This window comes from Cyprinodon tularosa, unplaced genomic scaffold (genome assembly GCF_016077235.1).
Source record: "Cyprinodon tularosa strain WSP-4 unplaced genomic scaffold, ASM1607723v1 ctg584, whole genome shotgun sequence".
NCBI classification, from domain to species: domain Eukaryota; kingdom Metazoa; phylum Chordata; class Actinopteri; order Cyprinodontiformes; family Cyprinodontidae; genus Cyprinodon; species Cyprinodon tularosa.
The window spans coordinates 348615-360608 of record NW_024039323.1 but is presented as its reverse complement, the minus strand read 5'-3'; the positions used below and the strand labels follow the sequence as shown (position 1 = coordinate 360608).

Below are 11994 nucleotides of genomic sequence, written 5' to 3'. Positions count from 1 at the left end.
CCGGCAGGATAAAGTTGACCAGACTATGATATTATCGTAGATTTTATGGTTCTAATTGTTGATAATTACAGTAGGAACCACATTCATTCAAAAAACCAAGACCCCATCAATCTGCAGTATGGTATGCCCATCTATAAGCATACTGCACTGCAGATTGATGGGGTCTTTGTGCCCATTTTTCACCTACATCAGCTCATTTTATTTAGACATTTCCTAATCTCTCTTTATTATAGATATTTAATAAGCTGACTGCAACATAAAGCCTCATCCCCATATTGAACTTTGTTTTTTCTACTCAAGAATGTATTTTAAATTCTATGTGTATGGATTTTTTATATTTATTTGTGTTTCTTTAGAACCCGGGATTTTTTTTATGGGGATGAACAGGGATAGCGTGGATCTGGCAGGTCAATCCTTCCAGTACTGGAACCAGTTCAGCACATAGATCTGAGAGCAAACCTCTATGGAGCCTGATCAGCTGATAACCAGTCATCATCCATCCTGGGTCAGGAAGAATTAGTTAACCCTGTAAAGGACTTCCTAATGTCCAGTTTACAAAGTCTCCAGCCGTTAAATGCTGCTTGCTTCATGCAGCTGTTTTGTCAGATTACAACCAAAAATAACATTGTATAGTGAATTGAATTCAAAATAATCCTGTTACTATTGAATATGCTGATTAATATTGTCCACATTTGTCTTAGATATAAGGAATGACATTGGGACATTGCTTGTTTTATGTAACTGTTCTTTGGTCAGATGAATACTTAAAATTAAGTTTTTTAATGCTGAACATTGCATTCAAACAAGAGACAACTAAACTTATTCAAAGTAATCCTGTCCCTTTAAAAGTAACCAGTATTTAGGCAGATTAATATCGCCCTTAGCAGTTAAAGGTGGACTTTCTGTAATTTCCCAGGATGCTTAGCGGCATCTTTTTGTTTCCTCTGTGGCACTACGAGTAATATGAAAATGGCTTGAGAGCTTTTAAAATATTTTTCTGCTTATCAACTTTGGAGTCCTGAGTATTGATCTTAACCTACTTTACTGTTCTCACATTTAACTAATTATTAAACTGGAGTTGGTAAAATGTATGGATAATTGATATAAATGTAAAACTGTAGGAGCTGTAAGATTTTAATGTATAAACTTGCTTTACTTTGAATCGAAGCTGCTTACGAACCTTCTTTTATTTGTAACACGTCCCCTCAGCAGCGCAGATTCATATACTCTGCAGCTTCTTATTTCATAAAGTAAATTACTTTCATATGAAGTGAAAAATTTCTTGAAAGAAATAAGATCGAGCTTCAGTTCCCCACATTAATCAATCTGTTAGTCCCTCCAATATATGCGTACCTGTACTGATTGGTCAGAGTTGGAGAAAGGGAACGCACATTTTTATGATGAATTGGGTTTTAAGAACATTTACATGGAAAGTTTAAAACTTTTAAAGCTGGGTCTATACTTTTAGAACTTTAACTTTTAAGTTCAAAACAAACAAAAACCTTTTTCCAAGCACTCATGCAGTAACAAAAATAAGTTAGTTTCGAATTTTACTCCTTTTACAGCTTAATCAGATCCATACTACCAATTTAAAAAGGCAGACGAGATGGTGGGAACATCTGGGAAGGCGCCCCATTTCAAGAAGCAAGAAAGGAAATACAGAATTGATATATAAAATATTACACTTGCAGAAGAGTCTTTACAAAACCAAATAAACTAAATGTACAGAAGAAAATATATAATTTAAAGACAGCAATGAAAAAATTTAAAGACTAATCACACTTCTATATGTTATTCTACCAACTTTTAAACATAGTAACAAAAACCAAAAAAGGGTTGAGCCCCAAGTTAAAATAGGTTTAAGGGCAGATATGGTCGATCAAAACCGAAAAGTTGCAGACAAAGTGGATTAAAAGTGTCTCTTTGCTACATGACAGACTGGAAATGATTTATTCCACTACTTTACTGTACAGACTCGGCAATGTACAGCTTGCAGAGCTCACTTCTTGTTTTGAGAGTAGCATGAGATAAGATATTTCTCCCAATGAGACTCCTGCTCCTTTTTTCCCAGCTGAACAGCACCTTTAAATGAAAAAGGCAATAAAGAGAACTGTAAGCCAAACCAGCATGATAAGCTAGAAATCACCGGCTGCAAACTACTTACTCTTTCTCACTACACCGTTGTTCTTCAGTTTATGCTTTGCATGTCCATTGTGAGCTAATCTTTGAGAAAGCGATGCACCCCTTCTAAAAAAAGAAAAGAAGGAATTACTGACATTTTAACATTTTACTGTTAGGTTAGTAACACTTGACGATGAGAAAATTCCATGGGTTTTCTAGATATACGACTGATCTAGCACTGAGCACTAACTGGTCTATCCTACCCCATGGCTGCTTCGACTGAAAGCTTTTCAGTTTAGTGCAGATGCAGCGTTTGTTTACAGTCACTTCAAACCAAAAGGTGAACCTTAACCAAAACTCCTTACAGGTTTACTTCCAGGTTGTTCCTGTATTCTGCTCATTAATTCACATTTAACAGGTTTCGCTGCTGAATAATGATGAAACTAATCCCCACAGCATGATGCAACTACCACCATGTTTCACACTTGGAATGCAAGGAGGTTGTCTTTGTCTAGGTGGTTTATAAACCTATACTTAAAGATGCACCTCATGCTAAGGAATAATTCATTAAAACTTGGTAATGATCCAGATCATGTGGGAGCTTTAGCTCTAGCTGTAGGTCACAATATGTGCCAAAATTTGCTGCTTGGAGGTATGTGTTCTCCAAAGTGCTTTTCTAGTTCTTTTTCTGGCCCTTTCACGCCAAACTTTTGAAATGTGTTTTACCCTAATGCAAATAGAACAATAGGAAAAACTAAGAAGAAAAAACAAACATGAAAAAGAGAGTTTAAAAGTGTCTCGTTTGGAACAGAGTAGTGTAATTTTTCTTCTTCTCTATCAAGGCAATACTGGAGCAACATGAACCCCTTAATAAAAAAAAAACTGTTTTACAACTATGTGAAAGCAAACCAAGCCAGCTAAATATATAATCGTTTCATTTTAACTCATCCCTGAATATGGAGCAGTTTGATGCATCTCAACTGGTCAGTGAACATTTTAATACTCTCAATTTTTGAAAGATCAATTTGAATTAGACACTCAAAGATGGGGAAAGTCTTAAATAACGTCACCTTGCTTTAACGGGGTTTATACAGGAATGAGTAACTCTAATTTAATGGTTTTTAATATTCTTTTAATGCTTTTAGAAATAATTTTAATGCAGTCAAGTTCAAAATCTATATATATATATATACACTATATTGCCAAAAGTATTTGCTCACCTGCCTTGACTCACATATGAGCTTAAGTGACATCCCGTTCCTAATCCATAGGGTTCAATATGACGTCGGTCCACCCTTTGCAGCTAGAACAGCTTCAACTCTTCTGGGAAGGCTGTCCACAAGGTTTAGGAGTGTGTTTATGGGAATTTTTGACCATTCTTCCAGAAGCGCATTTGTGAGGTCGCACACTGATGTTGGACGAGAAGGCCTGGCTCTCAGTCTCCGCTCTAATTCATCCCAAAGGTGTTCTATCGGGTTGAGGTCAGGACTCTGTGCAGGCCAGTCAAGTTCATCCACACCAGACTCTGTCATCCATGTCTTTATGGACCTTGCTTTGTGCACTGGTGCACAGTCATGTTGGAAGAGGAAGGGGCCAGCTCCAAACTGTTCCCACAAAGTTGGGAGCATGGAATTGTCCAAAATGTCTTGGTATGCTGAAGCATTCAGAGTTCCTTTCACTGGAACTAAGGGGCCAAGCCCAGCTCCTGAAAAACAACCCCACACCATAATCCCCCCTCCACCAAACTTTACACTTGGCACAATGCAGTCAGACAAGTACCGTTCTCCTGGCAACCGCCAAACCCAGACCCGTCCATCAGATTGCCAGATGGAGAAGCGCGATTCGTCACTCCAGAGAACGCGTCTCCACTGCTCTAGAGTCCAGTGGCGGCGTGCTTTACACCACCGCATCCGACGCTTTGCATTGCACTTGGTGATGTATGGCTTGGATGCAGCTGCTCGACCATGGAAACCCATTCCATGAAGCTCTCTGCGCACTGTTCTTGAGCTAATCTGAAGGCCACATGAAGTTTGGAGGTCTGTAGTGATTGACTCTGCAGAAAGTTGGCGACCTCTTCGCACTATGCGCGTCAGCATCCGCTGACCCCGCTCCGTCAGTTTACGTGGCCTACCACTTCGTGGCTGAGTTGCTGTCGTTCCCAAACACTTCCATTTTCTTATAATACAGCTGACAGTTGACTGTGGAATATTTAGGAGCGAGGAAATTTCACGACTGGATTTGTTGCACAGGTGGCATCCTATCACAGTTCCACGCTGGAATTCACTGAGCTCCTGAGAGCGACCCATTCTTTCACAAATGTTTGTAAAAACAGTCTGCATGCCTAGGTGCTTGAATTTATACACCTGTGGCCATGGAAGTGATTGGAACACCTGATTCCAATAATTTGGATGGGTGAGCAAATACTTTTGGCAATATAGTGTGTATATATATATACACACACACACTGCAAAATCCTTCGTCGTTGTCGTTAGTGTGCAGCCGTGTTACCAGCCACTTTTTGTTGAAATTTGAATTTTTCCCCCCATTCTTTAGCTTTTTCTCAACCTCAACATTATTTTTCTAACATACAGCCTTACGATCAACCCGAAGCATTTCGGCACAAATATATCGCATTAAAATATATTTGACGAAATTCTTTTTTTTTTTTCTTTAATAAAGCATTTTAATGCCACAAGAATTACATTTAGTGAATTTTAATGCCAATCAAGGCCTTCATTAAAAAAAATTATTTAATGACTTAATGATTTTTAATGACCAATGTAAACCCTGTTTATGTTGGACTCTGATCACAGTGTGACTTGAGCAAAAAGAAGCCAACACTCTTTCCTGGAGTTGTAGGTCATAAGTCTCCATTTGTTTGCATAAATATGCCCTTTCATCCTCCAGCAGCTCCTCCGTTTTCTTGTGTTTCCGTTTTGCCTTTTTTTGTTTTTTCTCTAATTCCATCCTATAATCCACTGGGACTTTTTTCTGCCAAGTGCTTCACCTTTTTTTCCCGTTTGCTGTGTAAAACTTCTGGAGTTCGATGCAAAGTCCGCTGCAGCACTTGGCCAAACTTCCCATCTTGGGAACATTTTGTTGAGCTGCTTAGCCTCTGTAACCACACTAGCTGCACACACTGTCCATGTTCACTCTAAGCTCTGCGTTAAAACTGAACTTTGACCTGTTTAGTGTGCCATTTGTGCTACAGGTATTTTACTTTACTGAATTAAACACAAATGCCTGCAATAGTTTTGAGATTTAAATTTGTGTCCAACTATCAATCTTCTTCCTGCCTTAAATTAATGTATGGCTTTATTTTGGTTCATCACATAAAATCCAAACAAAAAGCATTATAGCGTGGTTTCGTAACATGACTGAATGAAAAATATGAACACTTACGCACTGGAGTCACTATAGGTTCCAGATGAGCATTTGGACTCACTTTGTTATTCAATACACGGCATCATTTTTCTAAAATGCATTAATAACCGAGTGGCTCATAATTAAATACCTCATAGCTCCAAGTTTTCCTCTTTCCAGGAACAGCTCGACTGAAACAGCGAGCCCCTGTGGGTAAAGTCTTGCATAGAGCGTCCTGCCATGCACCATCGCTTTGAACCAATCTACCGCCTCCTCGGTCCAATCTCTGCCATTAACTGGCCTCACCTGGAGGAGAGGAAGCAAATCACTGAACAGAGATAATGAATTTCGTTCATTATGAAGCTGCGGCTGGGCAACAGAAAGAACTAAACCCTTTCTAACGGGGCAGTTTTTATTGATGCATGTTGTAGACATTAAATCCATGAAGTGATGAAGTGTAAAACTGAACCGAATAGTGAAGTACAGGACTACTCACATGAGCCAGAGAAACCTGCAGAGCCTGAAGTGGCAGCACAGCCATTTCTGGAGAGAGCTGCTTAATATGACAGAGCGGCACACAGGAAGTGTCACCATAGTCCAACCGTTTCACCTCCACATTTATGGATGGATTTCTGCCAGCCCCATCTGTGGCAGCCAAGAGACAGAAGAGGTTGATCTCAAATTCCCAGGAGGTCACATTCTGAATAAGTGACTCTGCTGCCATCTAGAGGTAGGTCTTTGTTAATCTATTTTACTTTCAACTGGACTCACTTCTACTCACTCCGGAGATCCTCACCACCTGAGCTCGACACCACTGCTCATTTTGAGGAAACCAGCAGATGACCTGGGCTCCAATGTCTGGAATGCATTTTTGTTCAGCATATGAATGACTGGCTGCTTGGCTGCAAATAAAGAACAAGAAGGTGGAAAGAAATAAAAGAGTATTACAAATAAGCGACAAAAATGGATGAGCTGATTTAATATGCAAAGGCAATCAGGAGAAATGGTAGGCAGCTGTGAAGTATGACTAAACTCACGACTTACTCTGTAAAAAGAGCCTCCAGTTTCTTAGGGGAGTCAGAAAGTTGGATGTAGAAGTCACTAGGACTGACAACATGAGAGACAACCACTTCAGACTCTTCAAACTTCCGGATTTCAAATTCAGGAATGTCTACCGATTTATCTGCCATTCTATCCGCGTCCCTCGAGCAGTCCTCCAGTCCTGGCTGAGTGGACTGCAGAGTTTGGGGTTTTAATGTTAAAGGTTCAGACTTATCCAACTCAGCAAACGCAGTTTGGCATTTTTCACTTTCCAAAGTACTAAAATGAACAGAGTCCTTCAGAAAAGCATCTGTGAAGATGTCTCCCACGTCCCATAATTCCGTTTCTGTAGCGATTACACAGCTGTAGATCAAAGATCTGTGCGAGTCGACTCTTTTCACTCTGAAAACTGGAGCTTGGTGAACGTTTGCGTGCAACGTTTCAGGAGCTGGCTCATCTGTCACAACATGTTCGACTTGGTCGCTTCTTGTTTTGATAGTAGGTGAAGGCCGCGTGGGAGAATCTGAATTGTTTGCCATGTGTTTGCTTTTAGCACATGCAAAAACAGTGACCTCAAGTGAACCGTTGTTTTTAGCCTTTTCTTTGAGAAAACGCAGCAGCTGGGAGGAGGTTTGCTTTTGGTGTGGTACCTGGACGTCATCGCCATGGCCCCAGATTACTACAGACCTATGGTTACACTGTTGGATCTCGGAGAGCGCATCTTTCAAAGAAGAAAGTTGTACGTTTGACTCCTCAATAATGACTTTGCTCTGAACAACCGCAGGTAGGATGTTTATTGAGACTTCTTCATTTTCATCCTCAAAAACAGCCTTTTCTTCTTTCTCTAAACAGGAGATGCTTCCAGGCAGAGTAGTGTTGTTGAGGCTGGATGACTCTCTGTCATCTTCCTGCTCTGAAGGCCTCAATGGATGGAGGGAAACTTGAAGATGATGATGGGAAAATAAAGCTTTGAGTGGCTGAAAGTAGTTGAAGCTCACAGCATCACATGATTGGTGGTCTGCAGACAGAGGAGATGCATTGATAGCATTCATTAAATACATTAAAGTCAATAAAATATCCATTATATTTCAACCTTCATGTAAACTACATTGATTTACTACTCACCAGTTTTCAGATCCTTTAATAAAGCTGAGAGCTTCCCGAATTTATTACACTTTATGTCAAGAGCGTTTGTCACGTTTCTGAACAAAGGTGTTGGAAGAGATGACTGGAGGACGCCGCGTAGCTCTTCATATGTCTGGTGGATTATCAGAGGAAAGAATGATCACGGATGGATATCCCTAATGGTCAAAAAGCACAAAGAAGCTTAATAAGAGTCTGGGAATTCTCTTATATTTTAAACCTAAAACTATGAGATACTATCTAAGCCAATAAAAACAAAGAAACCTAAAACAAAAGTGAAACTCAGACTGCAGCCTTATACCTCTGCCGCTCAGGAAGGGAGCTACATGTACATATATTTTAACTCTCATACAAATATTCTTCCACATTAGTGGTGGGCATAGATAAATGTTTTTAATCTAGATTAATCTCACTGCAATCTTGGAATAAATCTAGATTAAAGATCTCTAATTTGAACATTCATGATGTGTGTGCTACCTCAAGAATTTAAAAGATTTTATTTTTTATTTTTTTTGCAAAATGACACGTAATTTCGTCTTCTTACCTTCTTATGACAAAGTTATACTTTTTTGCTCATTTGTTACCATTTTAAAAACAGTGTCCCCATTTAACAATATACTTTCTCCAAAAATGTGACACATACGCAGACATTCTTATCTATACATAACAGTATTTTAACTTAAATAATATTCAATGTGCGACACAGAATTGGTTCTTAAATCAGGAAATGATTTGAATATTCCATGGAATGTTTCAACAGCATATTTATTATAAAACTGCAATATGTAACTATTTAAATAAAGTCTGTGTTCTACATTCTATTTTTTTTATAATTTGGTGGTGAACAGAAATGAAATGAGAGAATGGTTGTCAGAAGTATATTGGGGTGTTGTGAACAAATCAACAAGATTCCTCAAATTCCTTTATTCACGTGAGGCAAATTAGATTCTAATATGTTTTTTAGTGACCCCCCCCCCCCTAAAATTATAGCAACAAAAAATATGATTAAACAGGTTTTACCTTAACCTTTGTCAAATGCCATTTACTGCCTTTATTTTTTGTCTAAGACTAGTGTTACAATGATGCCATATTAATTTAGATTTCATAAGATTTGACAAATGTATGCAACATTACATGTTAAAAAAGACAATGTTTAGACTTCATAGCTCCATGCCTCATGCTGTTAGGGTTACTCTGGGAACTGAGGTGGGAGCGCAGGACTGCTGCTGAAGGATAGAGGTCTTTGAAAGACCCTGCCTATGAAGCAGGGTTCTCACCATGATTCTTTTTGAGTGTAGCTAAGGTATTGATGCTGTAATCCGAATTTCCATATTATAGGTACATCAACATAAACAACACAGAAAGTGGTTAAAAATTAAATTAAGTCAATAATTAAAATATTCCAAATATTATTTAAAACTCAAGATAGTCACACTGTAACACGTCTGTGTTTGCAGAAATCACTGTTTATAGTCGAACCTAAAAATGAAAACACTGAAAATGCTGAAAGTAAAGACCTTGGATTAGAACTGTGTTGGTCTTCATTCAATTTATTTATATTAATCAAAATCTAAATTAGTTTCTGGATAAGATGTACCTCTCGCTTTTTTTTTTTTAGAAAGTAACATACAGTATTCATCATTTAGTGTTGAGGTGCCTGCTGGATTTATAAAACATATTACAGTATGTTTATTGTAACTGTAAACTTTCACTTTTTCACCCCAATACTGTTTCAAAAAAAAAAAAAAAAAAAAAAAAGGATCTACTGCACAATCTATTTAAATAAAAAAATCTTACCAGGTTTTCCTATATTCATGGCTTAACTGGAGTACAGAGACACTGAAACATGACTTTAGCTGACAGAGCGTCCTATTTAGAGCAGCAATTATACCAAAAATGCAAAAAGAACATGTGAAAACATTTTGCATTTACAATCAAATTGTTTTTCATCAATATTCTCTACCCAGAATTCCTCATGTGGACAAGTTTTAGTTTCTCCTGGTTTCATTTTGCAAAAAGTCTTCTTTAAGGAACCTTTTGCCATCAGATTATTAATCGATTGATCGAAAAAATAATCCATAGATTAATCAATTTGCAAAATAATCATTAGTTGCAGCCCTGCTTACATTTAGTAATTTTGTGCTGGTTGCTACTTTGGCTTTTTGTACTTCTGTTCTTCTCAAACCAGAAGGGGACAATTAAGCAGTTAATTTAATATCTTTTTTTTTTTTTTTTTTTAAACAGAGGGATCGTCATGATTTTATCATGATTTGCAGACAAGAAACCTCCTCCAGAGACAAAAACATAAACAGTACTACAGCTGAGGCCGATGATGTTTTTCGGGTACAAGAGCACTTTTGAACTATTTGAGCACTATTGAGAATTAAGTAAAGTATTAAATAAAGTAAGAAAAAAGTAATGTCACTATTAAGTGACATAACTTTACCTTTTAATAAAGCTTATATTAACTTGTTTTAAACAAACTAACAGATAGTTTATATTTCTATTTTTTTTAGAATAAGGAAAAATATAAAACGGTTCATGAAGATAAAGCAGGACATTTATTCTGTAGCACAATATTTGGTATGCAAAAAAATACCCATGATTTCTAAGCTATTCACTGGTCATTTTAAGCAGCTATTAAGAGGCATTATAGAGGCAAGGTGCAGACCTTTGGTCTAAGTGGACTCACCCGGTCACTTCCGGTGCCCTTAATATTTTTTTCCTCACAAAAAGAAATCAAATGCCAAATGTTCATATATAAAAATATGATTTGATTAAAAAACGAATTCCTCAATATTTGTTCAAACAGTTCTTTGTCTTGTTTCATTAAACCAGCTTCCTGAAGCGGACCTCTGCTTCAACTAAGATTTCTCTCACACACATGTTAGCTACAGAACTCGGTTTAGCTAACCCAAAGAAGACAGCTTTTCTAATCACTGCAGCTCACATTACCTGATGAATGAAGTCCCGAAGTTCTTCCTCCAGCTCATTTCGAACAATTTCAAGCAAATAAAGTTTATAAATTAAATGAGCTTTCTCTTTGGATGGGTCTGAGCGCGGTTCACAGACGACAGCCACTCGCTGAGACGCCATGTTTAGCTTTCTGGTGGCGGCGCTCTGATTTAAACGACGCATGCGCAGTAACAACAAATACAAAGTCCTGTAGTGAATTATGTGACGTAATTTCCGCTAGGGGGCAGGCAAAGGACAAAATAAATAAATAATAAAAATTAGATAGATAGATAGATAGATAGTTAGATAGATAGATAGATAGATAGATAGATAGATAGATAGATAGATAGATAGATAGATAGATAGATAGATAGATAGATAGATAGATAGATAGATAGATAGATAGATAGATAGATAGATAGATAAACAGAAAATACACAAATATATATGTGTGTTTGTGTAATTTTTAATTTAACTAATTTTGTTCAATATTTATTATTAAAGCATGTTGGAGTTGTTAATCTTAAAATTTCTTTACCCAGTGAAATTTACATTATACAATTTGTCACATTAATCGGTTTAGTCCGAAGCGAGGTCAGGACAGTTAGCTATTTGACAGGAGCATGTTTGATAAAAATGCTTCCAGGTGCGGCAAAAGTAAAAAGAAAGATAACAGAGGGAGCAGAAGAAGATGCAGCAGGGTCTTTACAGAAGTTTCTTTTTTTTTTTTTTATAAATTTTTTTATAAATTATAAAATATATAAAATATATTTACAGAAGTTTCTACCAAGGCACCCATCTGACAGCTTTGAACCTGCTGCCATTATCAGAACAGGAGGCCCTAGATTAAAAACATACATGAGAGCAGCAGTAACAGAAAAGAAACTGAATGCATTTTCCCCATTGGCAATTGAGAATGGATTTAATACCTCTCTGTATTTTGAAGACTTTGCCTCATCAAAACTCAGGAGGAGCATCTGTTAATTGATGTTTTTCAAATCTAAATCTGAACGAGTCAAGTGGAGATTTAAACAAAGCATAATAACATATAATACCGGTAACATGCATATTAATAAAAAAAGCATAATGTAGGGCTACACTTTCTATTTATATGAAAGTAAATTTCAGGAACAATTCAAGTATATTTAAATTCAAACAGTCGTCTTTGTTCTTATACATTTTATTTTTTTCCACAAGACTGATGATGCCGTCAAGATGTGTTTTTGTTTCTGCTGCAATGAGCTGCTAAAAGGCTGAAGATTATCCCATAATCCACACATGCTAAATGATTTCCTCAGTAAGTGTTGCTAGTTTTATTTATTATCATTTACTGTAGGGCAGTTTCTAAATGGTCTTTGCTACATTTGAAGG

At 37.2% G+C, this 11994-nt stretch overlaps 1 protein-coding gene across 1 annotated transcript; it reads right to left on the bottom strand.

Annotated features, from left to right (window-relative positions):
• Window positions 1–5595: 5595 nt before the first annotated feature.
• Window positions 5596–10778, bottom strand: LOC119797464. The gene is made up of 6 exons (XM_038306541.1): window positions 10624–10778; window positions 7651–7783; window positions 6529–7543; window positions 6256–6386; window positions 5981–6129; window positions 5596–5790 (listed from the first exon to the last, which is right to left on the bottom strand). The coding sequence occupies exons 1-6, from the start codon at window positions 10762–10764 to the stop codon at window positions 5596–5598; spliced, it is 1764 nt and encodes a 587-aa protein (XP_038162469.1). The 5' UTR covers window positions 10765–10778.
• Window positions 10779–11994: the final 1216 nt, after the last annotated feature.

Coding starts and splice junctions, on each gene's coding strand:
- LOC119797464 (XM_038306541.1), bottom strand. CDS start 10,764: ATGGCGTCTCAGCGAGTGGCTGTCGTCTGTGAACCGCGCTCAGACCCA. Junction 7,544..7,650: donor ATTAAAGGATCTGAAAACTG/GTGAGTAGTAAA, acceptor CTCTGTCTGCAG/ACCACCAATCATGTGATGCT. Junction 6,130..6,255: donor GATCTCCGGAGTGAGTAGAA/GTGAGTCCAGTT, acceptor TGGCTGCCACAG/ATGGGGCTGGCAGAAATCCA.